General features: G+C 41.5%; 1 protein-coding gene across 1 annotated transcript in view; it reads left to right on the forward strand.

Moving 5' to 3' along the window:
• LOC149467792 (periodic tryptophan protein 1 homolog) overlaps positions 1 to 19981 on the forward strand; it is an 88132-nt gene that overhangs the window by 2062 nt on the left and 66089 nt on the right. Inside the window, exons 2-4 of the mRNA XM_089671213.1 lie at positions 6824 to 6882; positions 10615 to 10805; positions 15782 to 15867. Coding sequence (XP_089527339.1) covers positions 6824 to 6882; positions 10615 to 10805; positions 15782 to 15867 — 336 coding nt within the window. The remainder of the gene's footprint in view (positions 1 to 6823; positions 6883 to 10614; positions 10806 to 15781; positions 15868 to 19981) is intronic.

Consider the following 19981-nt stretch of genomic DNA (forward strand, 5'->3'; position numbering starts at 1 on the left):
AGCACTGGTGGGCACAGGTGGGTGGCACTGGTGGGCACAGGTGGGTGGCACTTCTGGGCACAGGTGTGTGACACTGCAGAGTGGCACAGGTGGGTGCACTGCTGGGCACAGGTGGGTGATCTGCTGGGCACAGGTGGGCGGAGCTAGTGGGCGCACTGCTGGGCACAGGTGGGCGGAGCTTGTGGGTGGCACTGCTGGGCACCGATCTCAGGGCACTGATCATCAGTGCCCTGATGATCGGTGCCGATCCCCGCTCTGACAACTGCCGGTTCTCGGCAGTACTTTCCTCACGATGTGACAGCGTGAGGAAAGTGCAGCCGAGAACCGGCACTTGCATTTCCCTGTGATCAGCGTGTCATTGGACACTGCTGATCACGTGGTAAAAGGCCGCTGTGATTGGCCTTTTACCACATCATGTTTACCACATCACGTGATCAGCTGTGTCCGTAGGACACAGCGATCATGGAGATCGCCGGGTGCGCGCCCCCTGGGGCGCGCAGGAGAGCGCGTTCTGGGAGGACGTCATATGACGTCCACCCAGAACTGGCCGGCCGCAGTGCAGCCGTCATTTGGCTATCTGCGGTCGGCAACTAGTTAACCAAGGCGTTTGTAATCCGTGGTACACCTGTATATTGCAGCTTACCAATTCTTAGGTGTGATGACGACCTTAGCTTCATTTTTTTTAATCTGTTTTTCAAAAGGACAAGCTCTCTTGGAAATGTATCTGTTAATAGTGTTGAGGCAAACCATTTACCACTGACAGGGTTCTTACAGTGATCAGCTTTTATTTATGTAAAACCTTTACTCTAGAAGAGAAATCCTGTTGCTGTAAATGCAGTGTTAGCTTGAGTTTGGTTTCAGTTTGTTAGTGTACCCTGGACTCTGAACGTTCCTATCGGCCTGCTCATCCAGTCACTTTCCAGAGCTTGTCATTTCACCCTCCGCAACATCTCCAAAATACACCCCTTCCTAGCCAATGACAGCACAAAGCTAATAATTCACTCCCTGGTTATTTCTCACCTTGACTACTGCAACTCCTTCCTCATTGGCTTACCTTTACATAGGCTATCCCCCCTCCAGTCCATCATGAATATTGCTGCCAGGCTCATCCACCTTACCAACTGCTTAGCCTGGGTTCACACTTGTGCGGTGCGGCATATTGCATGTGATTCTCACAGGAACCGCACCACATTCCTGTGCAAATCACATGCGAATTCTGTGTGGTGCGATTTGAGCCATACATTTTGTATGGCTCAAATCGCACCGTATCTGCACCAAAAAGGTGCAGGACCCTTTTTTGTGGACCAATTTCGGGGTGTTAACATACACACCCGCAGCGATTTGTATGAACAGGGTGCGACTATGATGCAGTGCGGAATTTGCACAGAAACCGCTGCGAATTCCGCACTGCATCAGTGTGAACCCAGACTCAGTGTCTGCTACCCCTCTCTGCCAATCCCTCCATTGGCTGCTACTCACCCAACAAATTCAGAATACTAACCATAACTTACAAAGCCATCTGAAACTCAGCCCCCAGCTACGTCACTATTACCCCAGTCTCAAAATACCGGCCTAATCATTCTCTTCGTTCATCGCAAGATCTCCTGCTCTCTGTTTCCCTTGTCACCACCTCCCATTATCACCTCCAGGACTTCTCCCAAGCCTTTCCAATCCTATGGAACTCCCTATCCCAATCTGTCCGACTATCTCCTTCTTTCTCCACTTTTAGGTGATCCCTGGAACCTTTCTCTTCAGAGAAGCCTATCCCACTTCCACTCAACAACTGTATCTCCACTTTCTCCATCAGCTCATCCCCCACAGTTATTACCCTTTGTATCACTTGACACTCCCCTTTTTAGATTGTAAGCGCTAACAAGCAGAGCCCTTTGACTCCTCCTGTATTGAATTGTATTGTAACTGCACAGTCTTCCCTAATTTTGTAATGCACACTAGCAGTTTTTTTTTTTTAAGTTACTAGAAGTGGTTATCAGCATTTTGTTTTCTGCTCTTAGAAAATCAAAGTTTTATCCTATCAGTCCATGCACACTATTTCGGGCTAGTAGCATTTTTTGAGCTTCAGTGTCTAGGAGCAGAAAAAAAACATTTTGTAGAGTCTTTTGGTGCATTTTTCCAGCAGAAAAAAACAAACGCTGAATGCTCCTAAAATGCTACTAACAGCTTTTTTTTTACATGTACTGTAAAACGCTAATGCTCCTAAACACTCCAAAGTGCTACTAAAAAACGCTATTACCAGGGTTTTTTATCTGACATTTCTTGAGCTTACATGGAGTCTAATAGCGGAGGTGTGTTGTTGACTAGATCACCAGGTGAAAACAGAGGGGAAAAAAAAGAAAACTAATGCAGCCCCCACACCTAAGGATTGGTAAGCTGCACCATATTACATTTTTGGTGTGGGATTTAATGCTATTTTAAGTGGTGCAGTTATATTTCCCAGATCTGTTAATGGTGAAATTTATTCTGCTTCTATCTTGCCTTCCCTTTTCCTCTTTTTTTTCCCCCTCATCAACATGCTAATGACATTTTTAATAAAATACCTTTTTGTTCTCATAACATGTTATTTTAGATCCAGTAATATAACCACTGGGTCACTGTGCTTCTTTATGCAGTGCAGGCAGTTCATGGCTAGTAGGAGGGGTTGGCATGGTGCTGTACATAACTTCCTGAAAACATCACAATACCATGCTTACCCTTTATTGCAGGGTTGACACAAATTTTTCAGTTATCTATGTAGCTTCACCTAATGAGTGGAAATGTATTAGCATGAGCGGTCCGTACACAGGGACTAGGGAAAAAATACTAGGGAATTGGTGATGTCATGAGGGTGTGTCTGCTTGTTTTATTCGTGGTATGCTTGGAGTGCAAGTGGAGAGAATACGAGAAAACAAATGTGTGTTCCTTTTCTTCTTCCATTACGTGTATATTAATTGGTTTATGTGAAAGTTCTAGCCTCTACAAACTAAACTATGGTGTGTGTGTGTGTGTATACAGTATATATATATATATATATATATATATATATATATATGTGTGTGTGTGTATATATATATATATATATATATATATATATATATATATATATTGGAATTCACGCACCTTTTACTTTCTGACCCCCCTACCACATTTCTTGAGGTGCTAAAATGCCAGGGTAGTACAATTCCCCCTCCACCAAATGACCACTTTTTGGAAAGTAGACACCCCAAGGATTTTGCTGAGTGGCATGGTGAGTCCATGGAAGATTTTATTTTTTGCCCCATATTTTTGGTAAATGACAAATGTTTTTTTTTTTTTTACACAAAGCTGTCACTTAAATGATATATTGCTCACACATGCTATGGATATATGTGAAATAACACCGCAAAACACATTATGCTACCTCTCCCGAGTATGGGGATGCCACATGTGAAAGTTTTTGGCAGCCTAGTCACATACAGGCTCCCAAAATCCAATGACCACCTTTAGACGTTCATATTTTCTCATGTCACTTCCTCTCTACCTATCAGTTTCGGTGGCCCTAAAATGCCAAGATAGTGTAACCCCCCCCCCCTTCCCCAAATGACAACCTTTTTGAAAAGCAGACACCCCAAGGAATTTAATAAGAGGCATGGTGTGTATTGGTGGGGAAATGGGGAAACGTCCCTTCCCGCTGCTTGCAAAAGCCGCTAGGACTGCTTTTATATGAAAGCTGACCACCAGCTAAAAAAACGATACCAGGATGATGCCTGTAGCTGCAGGCATCATCTTGGTATAACCACTCGAAATCCAGTGAAGTATCAGTACATTGCTGGTCCTTGTTGGGCATATATGAAATGTTTTTTTTTTTTCTTGAGAGTGTTATCACTGAAAGCGCATTGTCGTCTCATATCTATGCCTGGCCATGGCAACAGAGAACATGGGCATATGATGAATCGGGTCTCTGGACCAATATGAACACAATTAATTCTTTTTTTGTTATGCCCATGTTGAGGGTTAAGCCCAAAAAAGTTTTAAATTCAGAAACCGTGCGTCTGGCAAGAGCTGAATTTGGGTGGGTGGTGATGTATTATTGCGCGTATAAATTGCTTTGGTCCACAATCAATTGATACAAATCTTCAGTGAAACACAGTGGGGCTAAGCGCTAGTGCTGGCAGCTAACAGGGCTGTTCCTGCTAACACTGCGTTTTTGGGGACACTATACTAAGGGGGCACTAATATAGTTCTGTTCAAGATCAATATATCGATGCAGACAAACACTATACAAGTAATGGCGGTGATCAGCAACATATAGTGTGCGGGCAATCTAACGCTAGCTGACCCTGGCTGGGATGGGCGCTAACTGACTCTGACACTATCTGATGTCGCTAGTGGCAGTAGTACAGTGATCAGTAAAAAAAGTCTAGTGACACTGTACTAATGGCACTAGCTGGGTGACAGGGGTGATCAAAGGGTTAATAGGGGCAGTCAAAGGATTAAATGTGGTAATTTAACGTGTATGTAAGATGTAGTGCTTTTACTCAGTGTGGTGTCTTCTCTTCTCTCCCTAGACCTATGGGGGGGGGGGGGGGGGTCAGCACACCCGGAAATAGAAAATAAACCTTCTTATGTAATTTATTTTTACTATTAAAAAATATAAATAAATAAAAATTTCATCAGAGTAGTTCTGTGTTGCCATAGTAACAATGTACTACTCTAGGGGGGGTGATTACCATTTTTTTTTCTTTCACTTTGCATTGCAGGTGCAATAAAGATCATCACACCTGTTTTGCAGTGCTTGCTTTGAACTGTCATGAATGGGTTAGGTTCATAACAGTTCAAAACACTAGTCATCTATGATTGGTTACAGCTAATCACATGGTACAGAGTGCTGTAGTTGGCTCATGTACCATGTGAGAGCTGTGGGCTAATCACAGCTTACCGGGAAGGGAAGCAAAGTGGTTATGAATCAGATTGATTTGTAACAGGCCATGCGATCACATGATCATTGGTCCCGATTACGGGGATCCGCTGTCGCGGGGGGTACACTAGCTGCAGTAACACAGCGGGGCTCTGTGTGCCCAAGTGGTTGCACAGCACCCCGCTGTGTATGTTGCTCTGCCTGTAGCTGCTGCCCTCCCACATTGTACTGCTGCAAGTGGTTAAAAGGACCTTTTGTTTGAAGGTCATGGGACAGGGTGACAATACAGAAACACAAATACAATTGTGAATACAGAAACAAGGGACAGTGTTGTCACCCTATAACAGGAAGAGCCCGAGCAATAATCTTTGTAGCAGGCTCACTATTCTAATGTGTATGTAATATAAATATATATAATGTTTTTTTCAATATCCAAACAGGTGAGCTGCTTTATGATTTTCACTTGGGTGCATGCAGCAAGACTGACCCCAACAATCCATCATATATAAATAATATTCCAGGGCTGCTGCACTCTCTTTCAAAGCTTACATTCTAGATTTCATAAAAGTGTCCTCCCTCAGCTGAAGGCAAACTTTGGATTATTACTTTAAAGGATAGAGTTTTCTATGAAATAAAGAATGTAAGCTTTGAAAGGAGGAGTGCAGCAGCCTGGGATTATTTATATACACTCGCCGGCCACTTTACTAGGTACACCTTGCTAGTACCGGCTTGGACCCCTTTTTGCTGTCACAACTGCCTTAATTCTTCGTGGCATAGATTCAACAAGGTGTTGGAAACATTCCTCAGAGATTTTGGTCCATATTGACATGAGTTACTGTTGCCTTTCTATCATCACAAACCAGTCTGCCCGTTTTCCTCTGACATCAACAAGGCATTTTCGTCCACACAACTGCTGCTCACTGGATATTTTCTCTTTTTTGGATCATTCTCTGTAAACCTTAGAGATGGCTGTGCGTGAAAATCGCAGTAGATCAGCAGTTTTTTTTAAATACTAAGACCAGCGAAACTGGCACCAACAACCATGCCACATTCAAAGTCACTTAAATCCCCTTTCTTCCCCATTCTGATGCTCAATTTGAACTTCAGTAAGTTGTTTTCACGACGTCTAGATGCCTAAATGCATTGACTTGCTACCATGAGATTGGCTGATTAGTAATTTGTGTTACCAATCAATTGAACAGGTGTACCTAACAAATTGGCCAGTGAGTGTATGTTAGCACGTACAGAGGTTAGACAAAAAAGTGGAAACACTACGTGATTTGCAGGTGTGAAAGTGACAACCTATTTTGCGCTGAAAGCGAAAGTGATGTAACTTTCTTTTGCTTTCACTGTGTGATGAGACACCTAGCTAAAAGGTGGGAAGCCTCACTTTCGTCATTCACTGCCTGCACTGCTAGTAATACAGAGTCGTGTCAGAGCTTACTGAGCTTCATAGAGGGCAAAGTCCTGATGCCCGCTTAGCTGGTGCCTCTAGGCAGAAGTTGCCAATTTCTTTGCCATGTCGTGAGGTACAGTATCAAAGGTTATGACGGCATATACAGTTTCCAGAAAAACATCGTCTGAGAAGCATAAGTGCAGTCCACATGGTCAACTGACTGAAAGAGACAAAAGGACATTGCGCAGGATTGTGACCTGCAACAAGAAAACAACTGCTGCAAAAGTGACTGCAGAGCTCAATCTCAGTCCTGTGAAGACTGAGATTGAGCTCTGCAGTCACTTTTGTTAGCTAGGTGTCTCATCACACAACGGAAGCAAAACAATGTTACATCACTTCTGCTTTCAACATGAAATATGTTGTCACTTTCACAGTTTCCATTTTTTGTCTAAGCTCTGTATATGAGAATTTAGTGAGTGGGTTGGACACAGTTCTGTGATGTCATTGTAATGATGTCTTTTGCTTGTTTTCTGCAGGTGCATCTGAGTAAGGAGGAGCTTAATAAACTTATAACAGAAGCTAAAGAACAGTTGGAGTAAGTAACAAACTGCTAAGATGGCAGAATAGAGCACAGGGCCTGGGCTAATAGCGGTGCCTTAAGTGTGCTACGCCAGAGAGTGTTTAATGGGCTGAAGGATGCTGACATGTGTACTGACCAGTATTTCCTGTTGAGAAAGTCACCCTGTCCACGTGAGCGTCCATCCTACCTGGCCATCTAAGGTTTTCCTATTAATCCAAAAAGTGTGATGTTGCACCTCCCTGTGATAAGTGTATAAACTGTGCAATGAAACTCATCACCATAAATAAACAATGAAATTAATCATAATAAAAATTCCAACAATATCAAAAATGTTTCAGTAAAGAATCAAAACCAAGTGTCATATAGGCCCTGATTTACTAAGAATTGAGTCTACCAGCAAATGCTGAACATTTAGGCAGACTCAATTCAAACACTCTAGACCTGTCAGTCTTCTGAAAGGCGTCTAGCAAATTCATTGAAAAGCGTCTACTTCGTAGACTCTTTCCTGTTAGTAAATGCGGAATCGCGTCTGGCACATCTTTAGGTGCAATGCCGGATATGTTCGCTAGGTGGCGCACAACCGCAGGCTTTGTCCTGTTGGCAGTTTTCTGTTTGCATATGAGAATACTTATAATTTAAAGTAAAAAGTACACTTTTTTTTTTGTTTTTTGGTTGCTGTTTCTTTAACTAATGCATTTCCTAATGAATGTCATACATTCTATTTTCAAATGTCAAACATTTTCACACTTATATCTCAAATAATTGGGAATGTCTTGTTCTAATTTCCCAATATAATTATATATCTTCATTCTCTTTAATTATGTAACTATTCTATGTTAAAGTAATAGTGCAGCGCTATAAATGCATGTGATCAATTATAAACGTATGTAAAAGTGCAAATAAGTGCGATAATGTCGACTGGTAAATGGTGCTATAAAAAGTTCATATAATCATTCCTGAATAATGGAATGTCCTTCGTGTGAGAGTACCAACTCAGGGAGTGCCTATGAATGTCACGTGTGGTTTATCCGTGACGGACAGTAGTGCAGACGGTTTATCTGTGACGGACAGTATGGCAGACGCTCCTCAATGGCGGCGGTGTGGCGTCAGCACTAGTGCGCCACTTAATGCATTTCGTGTACCAACACGCACTCGGGCACACCAGTAAGACGTGTTGGTACACAAAATGCATTGGGTGGATCCCTATTGCTGACGCCACGCCGCTGCCATTGAGGAGCGTCTGCCATCTTGGTACTCACTTTGCTATTCTTTTTATTACTCCACTTGGATATTTTAAATTGTTACTCGTGACCATTATAATAAAGTACTACACTATTAGGCACCTTTCTGGCTCCTGTGGCTGAGCTAATTCCTCCAGGACCATTTTGGCACCCACCCTGATGGATGGAGTTGGATAACTAACCCATAGCTGCCAGCATACCGCTGCACCCCCATATGTGCATTAAACTCTGTCTCCTACGGTGGCTTAGTGGCTAGAACTCAGAATTTACTGGTCATGGGTTCTAATCCCAGTCATGGCTGCACCTGTCTGCATCTCAGTTTGCATGCTTTCTCTGCACGGGTGTGTTTCTGCCAACACTCCAAAGACATGCTGTTAGGTTAATTGGACCTAGTATATGTCAAAAACCAGCCGTTTTCTAAAACAAAAAAAACAAAAAATCGGTCGTTCAATCGGCTGACGTTACCAACAGTAAAAAAATCGACCGATTTTCGTCCCGTCTACGGCTGGCATTTTTACTTCTGTCCCTTGCAGAGAGCTCTGCTATTATATTTTACATGAAAAGTATTGCGGTTGCAACAATGTATCCATTTGTATCCATTTCAGATACAGATGTTTTTATTAGGATACAAATAGATACATTGTTGCAACCGCAATACTTTTCATGTAAAATATAATAGCAGACTGGAATTCTTCTTCTTCTTCTTGCAGGTCACGACCCATGCGCAGATTTTAATTGGTAAAACGATCGGCTGATTTGCCCATCTTTGCCGGGATAATCGGCCGATCGTCAAAATCAGCCGCAAATTTTCCAACTTTACCGATATAAAAAAAGTGCCAAAACCCCAAAAAATGGCCGACCAATTAACCCACTAATGTTTTTTTTTTTTCCGGCCGATTTTCGACCCATCTATGGCCTGCATTAGATTGTAAGCTTCTTGACATTTGTGAATACGCAAAATATGGAGATCAATTTCCAGGGTTCTGTCAGTGCCAGGAATATCGATCAATCAATTAAGATTTTGGCTACTGACTAGAAAGTGGAAAGGGAGTGAATCTTACCTGTGTCCTGTTCTTCTGACAAGTTTGAAACTTTCAATTTTCCTTCTGTTTATATTTAATTACAACTTTTTTGCATTTGGGAAGTATTTTTTTACGCTTCTCAAATGCCTATGAAAATTTTGCACATGGCAGCACACAGTGCTGTTCACACTGAAGCATTAGCATTGCGTCACGGCAAAACTGGCGCCTCATGTCCAGTCAGGAGGAGTTGAAGCCTCCCATTCAAGTCTATGGTACCGCTCCTCAAATGCCTGGCAGACGTTTGCGGTGTGGTTGCGAGGCAATTTCAGAGCGTCAATACCATTTAACTTCATTACAGGCATTTGTGGTGCAGTTTTAACGCTTGGTAAATGCTTATCACATGCCTCAAAACCGCACATAGGGCATTTGGGGAGCATTTGAGGAGCGTTAAAAACGCTTCCCAAACGCCTGTCAAACACTATAGGGGCGTTTGGCAAGAGTTAGAAATAAAGTCAAGTGTGAACGAGCTCTTAAACCTCTCTCCTTATACAACTTGACCCCCTCCCCCACCCCCCCTGTCATCACCTGTTCCATCTGCAAATCTATGTATCCCCGCCCCACTCTTTTTTTTTTAACTATTTATTTACTGATCAAGTTAATGTGTCTCATTTCCTATCACCTACAGCTCAGATCTCACACAGCAGCTGTATGGACACAGGTTTTAATCTGACAGGTGTGAAGGTGTGGGGAAGTGGCCCTGAATGCTCACTGTCTGTGTTCAGGGCTGTACACCTGCACCCATATGCTTGTCAAATTATGACCTGCAGCATTTCCATTGTGTGACATAGGTTGCCTGCAAACGGCGATAGGCACAAAAACAAACCACTGATTCCCACTCTACAGGCCACAGCACCAATGTGAATGAGCCCCAAGACCTCAATTACACACAGCTTTATTTATGAACTCAGTACAGTTTTATCTATTAGATTTCACAGGAATATGGTTGGGATTATGTCAATTAATAATGTTTTTAGTGTATTTATACCATAAATATAATTTGGATATTTTATCTGGGGGTAGGGGGCTGTCAGGTATGCTGTTACGGGGCCCCGTATCTTTGCATTGTAATCCTAACACGTCAATTGCTCTGCTCTTCCAAGTTTGCTTTATTTAGAATGAAATGCAGTTTTCAGACAAACCTGATGAGAAATGTATGTGTGGGGGATTTGGGGAGGTGGGAGGTGTGTTTTTGGCACGTATGTATTTTTATATTGATATTTTGATCTGCAGCTTGTTTTGTGGATAAGCCTAAGTGATTCATATTAACTGTTTGTTTCCTGCTGTAACCTGTGAAAGCACAGTTCATTAGAAGTATAATCTTTTAGATTGTAAGCTCTTATGAGCAGGACCGTTCTATATAAATATAAAGGGGGTATCCATTTGTTACATCAACATTTCCTGATGTGTGTTAATTGCTCCTCCAGAGGAGAACTCGAGGATAACGAAGATGAAGCTGGTGAGGAAACAGAAGATAGCTTGGTGAATGCAGAGAAACCTGAAGATGAGGACGAGTCCTCCCAACCAGATGAGAACCAGGAGGAAAGCATATCCAATCTGAAAGAGGATGAGCTTGCGGAATATGACTTGGACAATTATGATGAGGAAGGAAAAACCGGTATAAGATCTTTAAATATGTTTGTAACTTGAAAGTTGGTTGAGAATTGTTAGGCTGAATTGTTAAAGCTGAGTTAGAGGCAATTAAGGCGATGCATTTTTTTCAGTGGTGCAATCTGCAGGGCTACCACCCTGATTTTGTCCTCACTACCTAATGAGTTGTTGGCCTGGAACAAGTAAACGGGGAAAAAAACAAAAAACACCACTTCAGCCAGGTTGGTTCCCTCTTCCACTACTGTGCGCACACTAAATCCCAGGTGCTCTCTCTGTCCGCAGCAGAGCCCAATATACAACCAAACATCCGATAGCTGCACATCCAGTAAAATCACCTTTGTTTCCTATTCCATATTCCACAAATATGACAGGTATACAGAATTCCAGCAAATGTGTTTCACGCTAAACAGGAAGGGAGTTCAAATTTGTATGACACCGTACTCAAGGTCAGTGATTTACATTTGGTGGGAAGCCAGGGTCAGGATGCCTGAACCATTTGCAAAAGCTGTGCCCCCAAATAAAAAAAATTCTTGGAGCCCTGATGAAAGGGGTTGCATTTACACCCCGAAAATGCCTTGCACTGTGGATTCTATACATTTTAACATGGTTCTCCTCTTTTTCTAAAAGTCCTATGGTCTATGGTACACCCAGGGACCCCTCCCTGATTAGAGACATTGCTTATTCACCCTAGGCAGTGTGAAGGGTGGTAAAAATAATTAAGTGAGACACAGTTTTACCACCCTCCACTTCCTCCCTTAAGCTGCACAGGACGCTGAACAAGGTTTTACAAAAGCCGCAGCATAAATGGCCACAGTGTCTCATTACTGCTGCTCATTCATGTCACTGGAGTTGCTCTGGATCTGTCTTCAGACCGTGTGTAATGCCTGTGGCATGGTGGTGCAGGCTTTTCAGGGTTAATACAGGCAGGGGAAAAAGCAACATATCTCCTCCCAGTGCCCTGTTAACCAACCGCTGAACTAATTTATTGTGGATCGCTTTTCAGAAGGGAAGCAAGGGCTTCCACAAGTGGGAATGAGCCCTTACTAGCAACCAATCATGTATTACCTGTCAAAATCTGGGATCCACCACCTCTAACCTACATCTTTAGTATAAGTGTGTCACAACTCTCTAGCAATTATTAGATAGCAGCTTTGTTTTGGAAAAGTGTAAAAATTGACTTTACCTTTAGAATTATGTCTGTGTTCAGTTTGCCTTCATAAAGTGACATCATCCCTCCATTTCCAATTGGCTGAAATTATTTTTATTTTTTGGTTGGCTGACTTTAAACTATTTTAGCCAATTGCAAAAGCAGGGATGAGGAAAATAAGATGGGGCAAAGTCAATTTATACATATTTTCACAGCAGATTTTTTTTAGGTTTTGCTAGGTTGTGAGACAGAGAGGGAGTATGCACTGATTAGATAGCAAAAGGAATGGCATGTCACTTTAAAAATGAAACTGCAATAGCAGCAACCATATTTCAGCCCTGAGGTTCCCTTTAAGGAAAAGTTTGGTTTTATATACAGTATTTATTTCCACAAGTATCATTTAATAAACTGCCTTTTCTTGCTAACTTATGTTCATCCATACCTTCATATGAACAAACTGCTTTATGGTATGGCTCAGGGGCAATGTAAACATCAATGTGTTTTTTAGTTTTCCTATACTGTGCAGTAAGAATGCAAAGAGACCTGCCTTGTGTTACAGTTTAAATTGTTGGGTAAATCTGTAAGTTGGGACAGTGAGCATCGGGTGTGGGAGGAAACTGGAATAGTTATGGACTGAGAAATTTGGTCATATACACTCAGTGTATATGTGCTGGTCCACCTGCTGGCCTGTTTGGCTAGCTACATGGTGTACTGGCTCGTATTTAAATATTGTGGCACCATCCAAAGTAGTTTCTTTGGAAGATCTCTCCTATTATAGCTTATAGTGTGGCCCTGTATTGTGAAGAGTAAATGAAAACTAGTTCATACATTAATTTGTACTGTATTCAAAGTGTAAAGGTTAATGAACTATAAGTTTAAATCCGCTAAATAGATTTCAGATGCATCATAGCAAACGTTTTGCAACATCATACAGTTCATTTTTTTAGAAAGCAGCCACAACACAGTAGAAAAGCATGTCCCCTGTCAGCATACTGTAGAGATGGACCTTCTCTCTTTCTGCATGGAAGCAGTGGTCTCTCTCACCCCCTACTGGGCCAGAGCTAGAACTCTCCAGTCAGCAGGATGCATAAGCTTTGCTGATTGCAAAACTGTAGGTATGGCTCAACGGGCATGTCGGACCTATGCATAGAAACCACTGCTTCCACACAGAGAGCAGAGGGCCTTTCAGCAGCATGCTGGCGGGGGTTAGGCTTTTCTATGGCGTTTTGCCTATTTTATTTTGATGCATCTAAAATACATTTAGCTGTTTTGAAAATTTTAAGTTCAAGTGGACATGTCAGACTGATGTCAGATGGGCAATTTTACAAATTGTCAGTAGCAGGATCTCTAAATAGGCTGCCTGCTTGCTGCTATGGCCAGATGCAGCATGATGTCATTCGTCAATGGACCAAATGCTGCTGAGTCTTGATCGCTAGCGATGGGGGTTATATCCCCTTACCTCAGCTACAGAGGTAGTGATTCAATAGGAACAGAACAAGAACAGTCTTGTTAAACATGTCACTGACGATTTCGACAAATCATCAGTGGCACAATTGCTAGTGGCATAGTCATCCCTCAGACATCAACCTAACTGTTCTAAAGATTATCTTTATTTTATAGTTCTGATGTTCTGTACATAATCCATGCTTAATTTAATATGTGTTTATTTTGAAAATGTCGTCCCCCGTGTTGTACAAGTGACAATTTACTTTAAAACCCCTTTCTGAATCAATGAAAGTAATACAAGATAACAGATTTGTAGGAGCGAGGTCACTGCAGTAGTAATTACAGCTTAATCAATTTACATTTGCCACATCAGCTGGTAAGATGAGACAATTTTGTTTAGAATTGATTAGAAAGAATTGATTGGGACATGATACATGGACCAGAGAAGGCAAAAGGCTGAAATCTCTTTTTAAAAGACTGGATGGAGAACTTAAGAAACTAAAGAAGAACCCTAAGCACAGTTTGCTTCTAAACTGACCACATAATATGAGCTTGATGCAGTTTTAGAAATGGAAGAAATATCGTGTAAGCCAACATTGACGAGAGCATTGCATTTTTTTTTTAGAGGAGAAATTGGGCCAAAGCTCTTTTGGCCCTACTTCTCCTGTGGGTCACAGGCATGCACTTATTTCTAAGTTTCTATAATTTCCATTTTTACTGAGTGATGGGGATACCGCTATCTCTATGCTTCTGGCACCCGACCTCTGGACCTTCAGGTCTCAGATTCAGAATCTGCAGAGTCGTATGCAGGCGTTTTCCCTGGTTCTTTTCTCTTCTTGCCCAATTACCGAGCACTTTGTAATATGTGATTCCCTTGGTCAGTAGAGGCGGGCAGAGCAGCTGCTGTGTGAGAAGGCAGCAGCGCTCCTGGCAGAACGCCTGGATCATAGTGATAGCTGTACTCCTTCGCTAAGTAAAATGTACATTTTACTGAGCGCCTGGATCATAGTGATAGCTGTACTCCTGGCGCTCAGTAAAATTTTAATTTTAAATACACAAGATACTGTAAGTCCGTGAAGTGGCATACACGTTAAAGTGTTACTAAACCCGCAACGTAAAGTCAGTCTGTATATGCAGTAAAGCATGCTTGATATACTCACTGTGGAACCTAAGGGGTTAATACTCTGCATTGTGTAAAAAAACCTCTTTGATCCTGTCTTCTCTGGTCCTCCCCTTCTTCCAGTGTCCCCCTTTTGTCACCTGATTAAGACATATCTAGAAATCTAGACATATCTAGAAACTCTGTACATGCTCAGTTTGGTGTGTATTGCTATATAGGTGTTTTTTTTTTTTTTCTTTTCTTCTCTTCCTCTTTGGAGGGTGCATGTGATCAGCACAGGGCCAATCAGCACTGCCCAGACAGAGGTCAGGGGTTCTGCACCTCCTAGAGCATAAAGAAAACTCCTACAAGCTTTAACCAGTGCTCTGCTGGACACTGATAGAAGTCACAAGACTTCTCTAACTGCTGATGAGAAAAGCAGTTTATATTTACTAAAATAATTTCACTTCCTGTGTACTGTGGGAGACCAGATAGAGTGAATGCAGGGTCCTGGGTTTAGCAACACTTTTTTTAATGGACTTAACACATTGTAAGCCAGGGCTTGACAAATCCAAGGCACCAAATTGCCATAGCGACTACAAATTGCATCCTGGCACCTGGGTTCGCACACTGCCTCCCATTGACTTCAATGCAAAATCGCCTCCCATTGACTTCAATGCAAAATCGCTTTCCAAAACACCTGTCAATAGCAATCCTAAGTAAACACCTATCTCTGCATCCACTGTACTCTATCACATGCAAGTCTGGAACGCTCTGCTACACACTCGCACAGGACCCTTTTTGTAATGGCACTCAAAACACATTGTGTGAGGATCACATCTGTGTGGCCCACCTCAATAGGAACATATATCTGGCCTGTCATGCGAATCTGTGAGTTTGAAAACGCATTCAGGATCGCATGTGTGTGAACTAGGGAGTCTCCATTCACACATGGGCGTTTTGGGATCAGGGCAGCATTGCTGTGATCACAATATGCACGGTCAGGTGCCATTTTCAATGGCACCTAAAACATGGTGCGGTTTTTCCGTGATTATCGCACAGCATATTTCATCATGTGAAGCTTGTCGCCCAAAAGTTACCTTGCCCAGAGCGTTGACAACCCACACTACGCTAAAAAAACCTGGCTCCTAACTTTATAGCTGGCTCCTAGATTCAAGGCAAGTTTGTCAAGTCCTGTTGTAAGTCAGCACTTTTTAAAAAGTGGCTGAATTCTTGGACTGCTGTTTCAAACATTAAGGGATAAATGGTATTAAATCTTATGTCTTACTAGATGTTGTGAACCTTGGAGACAGTCTGGCTGGTCTTACTGTATACTGCTGCAACGAGGATGATGCTTATGTCACCCTAAAAGATACCGTAAGTATGTATGTGTGTCTGCACCTTGTGAAATAAAGTAAAGAAAACTTAGAGCCATTGAGTATGGACACCATGCCCTCCATTCAGTTCAAATTAAAAATGCAATATGCTTCATCACACCAACCATGCTGATTGTGCTTTTACATGTGTCTGATTGGTCATTTGTAGTTTTAGTGTAGCAGCTGTTTTCCCTTGGGATCACATTTACAGTAACAGATATGGAGCTGACGGTCTCATGAAAGACTTAGGAGATGTACGCTATACAAGGGAAACTGTGTGTTTTCAGTGAGCACATATTTTGAGGTATTTTTACAGTGTTTATCTGAAAGTTCTTTTTTGTGATTCTCACATTCTTACATTTTTGCATTTCTGTATTATTGCTTGTGAAAGTGTTTTTTTTTTTTTTTAACCTAATGCAGAGAATGCATTAAGGAAAAAAAAGTTTTTGCCTTTTATAACCACAGTTTTACTGCTACAGGGCGGCTGCTCTGTGCAGAAGCACGTATATATACGTGCTTCTGCACTTCCAGGTAGGGGGCATGCTGTTTCTGCTGTAATGTGTCACAGCAGAAGCCAATCGAGGGGTGCCGTCCAATGGATGACCGGCAGCACCCGCTGATTGGCGAGGAGACCCACAGGACGAAGCTCCTGAATAGGTAAACAATGCAGAGCTCCGTCCTGTCAGCGAGGATGTGCTGGATTTTGTTTTCCAGCCTAGGGCTGCAAGGACTGGGACAGTGATAATAATGGTGGATTTTAACTACCCGGAAATTAACTGGAGTAATGGCACTGCAGGAAGAGTTAAAGGGCAAAAATGTATAAACCTACTACAGGACAGTTTTATGGTACAGTTCATAGAGGCCCCAACTAGAAATGATGCTTTGCTAGACCTGGTAATCTCATACCATGCAGAGCTTATTACTAATGCCCATATAAAAGAACATCTGGGTAGTAGTGACCATAACATGATTTCATTTATTGTTAGCTGTAAACAACAAGCACATAAAAATAAAAACACTCAACTTTAAGAGAGCTAATTTTCCAAGGCTGAGAGCTGCTCTTCAAGACTTGGACTGGGAGGTATTATTGGCATCGGTGAACACAACACATAAATGGGAGTTCTTCAAAAAGACTGTATGTGAACACACTGCAAAATATATTCCCATGGACAACCAGTTTAAAAGACTAAAAATAAAACCTGTGTGGCTTACGGCCAAAGTTAAAAAAGCTATAAATAATAAGAAAAGAACTTTTCTAAAATATAAACATGAAGGAACGCTATCATCGTTTAAACCTCACAAAGAATATAACAAAATATGTAAAAAGGAAATCAAGGCCGCAAAAATTGAAAACGAACAACAGATTGCAAAAAATAGCAGGACCAACCCCCAAAAATTCTTCAAATATATTAATAGTGAAAAGGTCCGGTCCGAGCATGTAGGCCCTTTACAAAATAATCTAGAGTGGGAGACTGGGGACAAAGAGAAGGCAAATTTATTATATACCTTCTTCAGCTCTGTGTATACACAGGAGCATGGGGGAGCTCTTTTCCATAATGGGCATGGTATTGACACAGCTCCAGATGATCCACATTGGCTCACAATTGATATGGTCCAGAAATATTTAGACAGAATAAAGGTGAATAAAGCACCTGGACTGGATGGCATACACCCACGGGTCCTTAAACAATTGAACCCTGATTGTTTCAATGCCATTGTTTCTAATTTTTAGGGACTTTTTAATGACTGGCATAGTACCACTGGATTGGCATAAGGCCAATGTGGTGCCTATATTTAAAATGAAGTCAAAATCTTTACGTGGTATACTTGGACAGAGGGGTGGCGGTGGATGTGGTATACTTGGACAGAGGGGTGGCGGTGGACGTGGTATACTTGGCTTTTGCAAAAGCGTTTGACACAGTTCCCCAGACACGGCTAATGTGTAAGGTAAAGTCTACGGGCTTGGAAAAAATCTGTATGTAAATGGATAGAAAACTGGCTAAAAGATTGTATTCAGAGTGTAGTGGGATGGTCTAGGGTTGTTAGTGTGTACCCCAAGGTTCAGTGTTGGGACCCTTACTTTTCAACATATTTATAAACAATATAATGTATGGGATTAAAAATACCATTTCAGTCTATGCAGATGACAATTTACAAGCCGACCTCAATGCACTATTCAGTTGGGCAAATATGTGGCAAATGAGGTTTAATGTTGATAAATGTAAGGTTTTGCACTTGGGGGCTAAGAATATGCATGCATCATACATACTAGGGGGGTACAACTGGGGGAATCAATGGTGGAGAAGGATCTGGGGGTTCTGGTTGATCACAAGCTTAATAATGGCATGCAATGCCAAGCTGCGGTTTCTAAAGCGAGCAAAATCCTCTCTTGTATTAAAAGAGGTATAGACTCCAGAGAGAGAGATATCATATTACCCCGGTACAAATCATTAGTAACACCTCATCTGGAATATGCAGTTCAATTTTGGGCACCAATTCACAAAAAGAACATTGGAGAACTGGAGAAAGTACAGAGAAGGGCAACCAAACTGATAAGAGGCTTGGAGGAGCTCCGCTATGAGGAAAGATTAAAAGAATTAAAAATGTTTTCTATTGAGGAGATTAAGGGGGGATATGATCAACATGTATAAATACATCAGTGGTTCATATAGTGAACTCCGGTGTAGAGTTATTCACCCTGAGGTCATCACAGAAGACAAGGGGGCACTCTTTACGTCTGAAGGAAAAGAGATTTAATCTCCAAATAGAGAAAGGTTTCTTCACAGTAAGAGCTGTGAAAATGTGGAATAGACTCCCTCAAGAGTTGGTTTTGACCAACTCAGTAGATTGCTTTAATTCTGTAGATTGCCTGGATTCTTTCCTTGATACACAGAATATAACTGGGTACTAATATTTATAGGTACAGTTGATCCAGTGAATGTCTGATTGCCTCTTGGGGGATCAGGCAGGATTTTTTTCCTCTGCGGCTGCAAATTGGATTGTGCTTTGCTGTTTTTTTTTTTTTGCCTTCCTCTGGATCAACTGTGGGTATAGGATTATAACTTTTTTCTTTTTATGGTTGAACTAGATGGACGTTATTAGTACAGTGACAGTGACACTTTCTGGGAATCAGTGACACGAATACAGTGATCAGTGCTTAAAATATACAGATTGTCTGCCGCAATATCGCAGTCCTGCTATAAGTCACTGATCGCCACCATTACTAGTTTAAAAAAATAAATAAAAATTCCAGTATCTCTCCCATAGTTTATAGACACTATAACTTTTGTGCAAACCAATCAGTATACGCTTATTGGGATTTTATTTACCAAAAATAAGTGGCAGAATACATATTGGCCTAAATGTATAAAGAAATTTGATTTTTACTGGATGTGTTTTATAGCAAAAAGTAAAAAATAGTTTTTTGGGGGGGGTTTTTTCCCAAATTGTTAGGCTTTTTTTTTTTTATAGCGCAAAAAATAAAAAACCCAGTGGTGATCAAATACCACTAAAAGAAAGCTCTATTTGTGGGGGAAAAAAATACATAAATTTAATTTATGGTGCAGTATTGCATGACCGCACATTAGTCAGTTGAAGTAAAGCAGTGCCATATAGCAAAAAAATGGCCTGGTCAGGAAGGGGGCTAAAGTGATTAAACTCAAAAGGTAAGATTTTTTTTAAAAAGGCATGCTGTGTGTATAGGAAAATATACCAAGCATTTAGTGGAAGTACACTTTCAGGTGTATGTAAACCCTACAATGAACGGTTTGCTCACTTTTGGTCTGTTATATGTGATTGAAAGCATTTTGTTACCTGTTATATAAGTGCAAAAATACCTGTAGCTCCTGCCAGAAATCTGAGCATGTAAATTCCTGTACATTCTGCAGCACTATATTAAGCTTTATCAGCCCTGGCCAGTTATCAGCTTGACTACAGGACACCTCCCCCTAAGTAATAGAGATAAAAGGAGGGGATGTTTGTATTCCTAGGGTGATAAAACTGTTTTTTCATAGATACAGTACAGTGAATGACCATTGTCACCCTAGACCAAACAGAAAACAAATGCAGCCACCCTATTTAACAACTGGTAGGCTGCAATATATTACATTTTTAAT

The sequence above is a fragment of the Staurois parvus genome, unplaced genomic scaffold (assembly GCF_062004578.1).
Source record: "Staurois parvus isolate SC_StPar_1 unplaced genomic scaffold, SC_StPar_1.0 ptg000101l, whole genome shotgun sequence".
In the NCBI taxonomy this organism is placed as follows: domain Eukaryota; kingdom Metazoa; phylum Chordata; class Amphibia; order Anura; family Ranidae; genus Staurois; species Staurois parvus.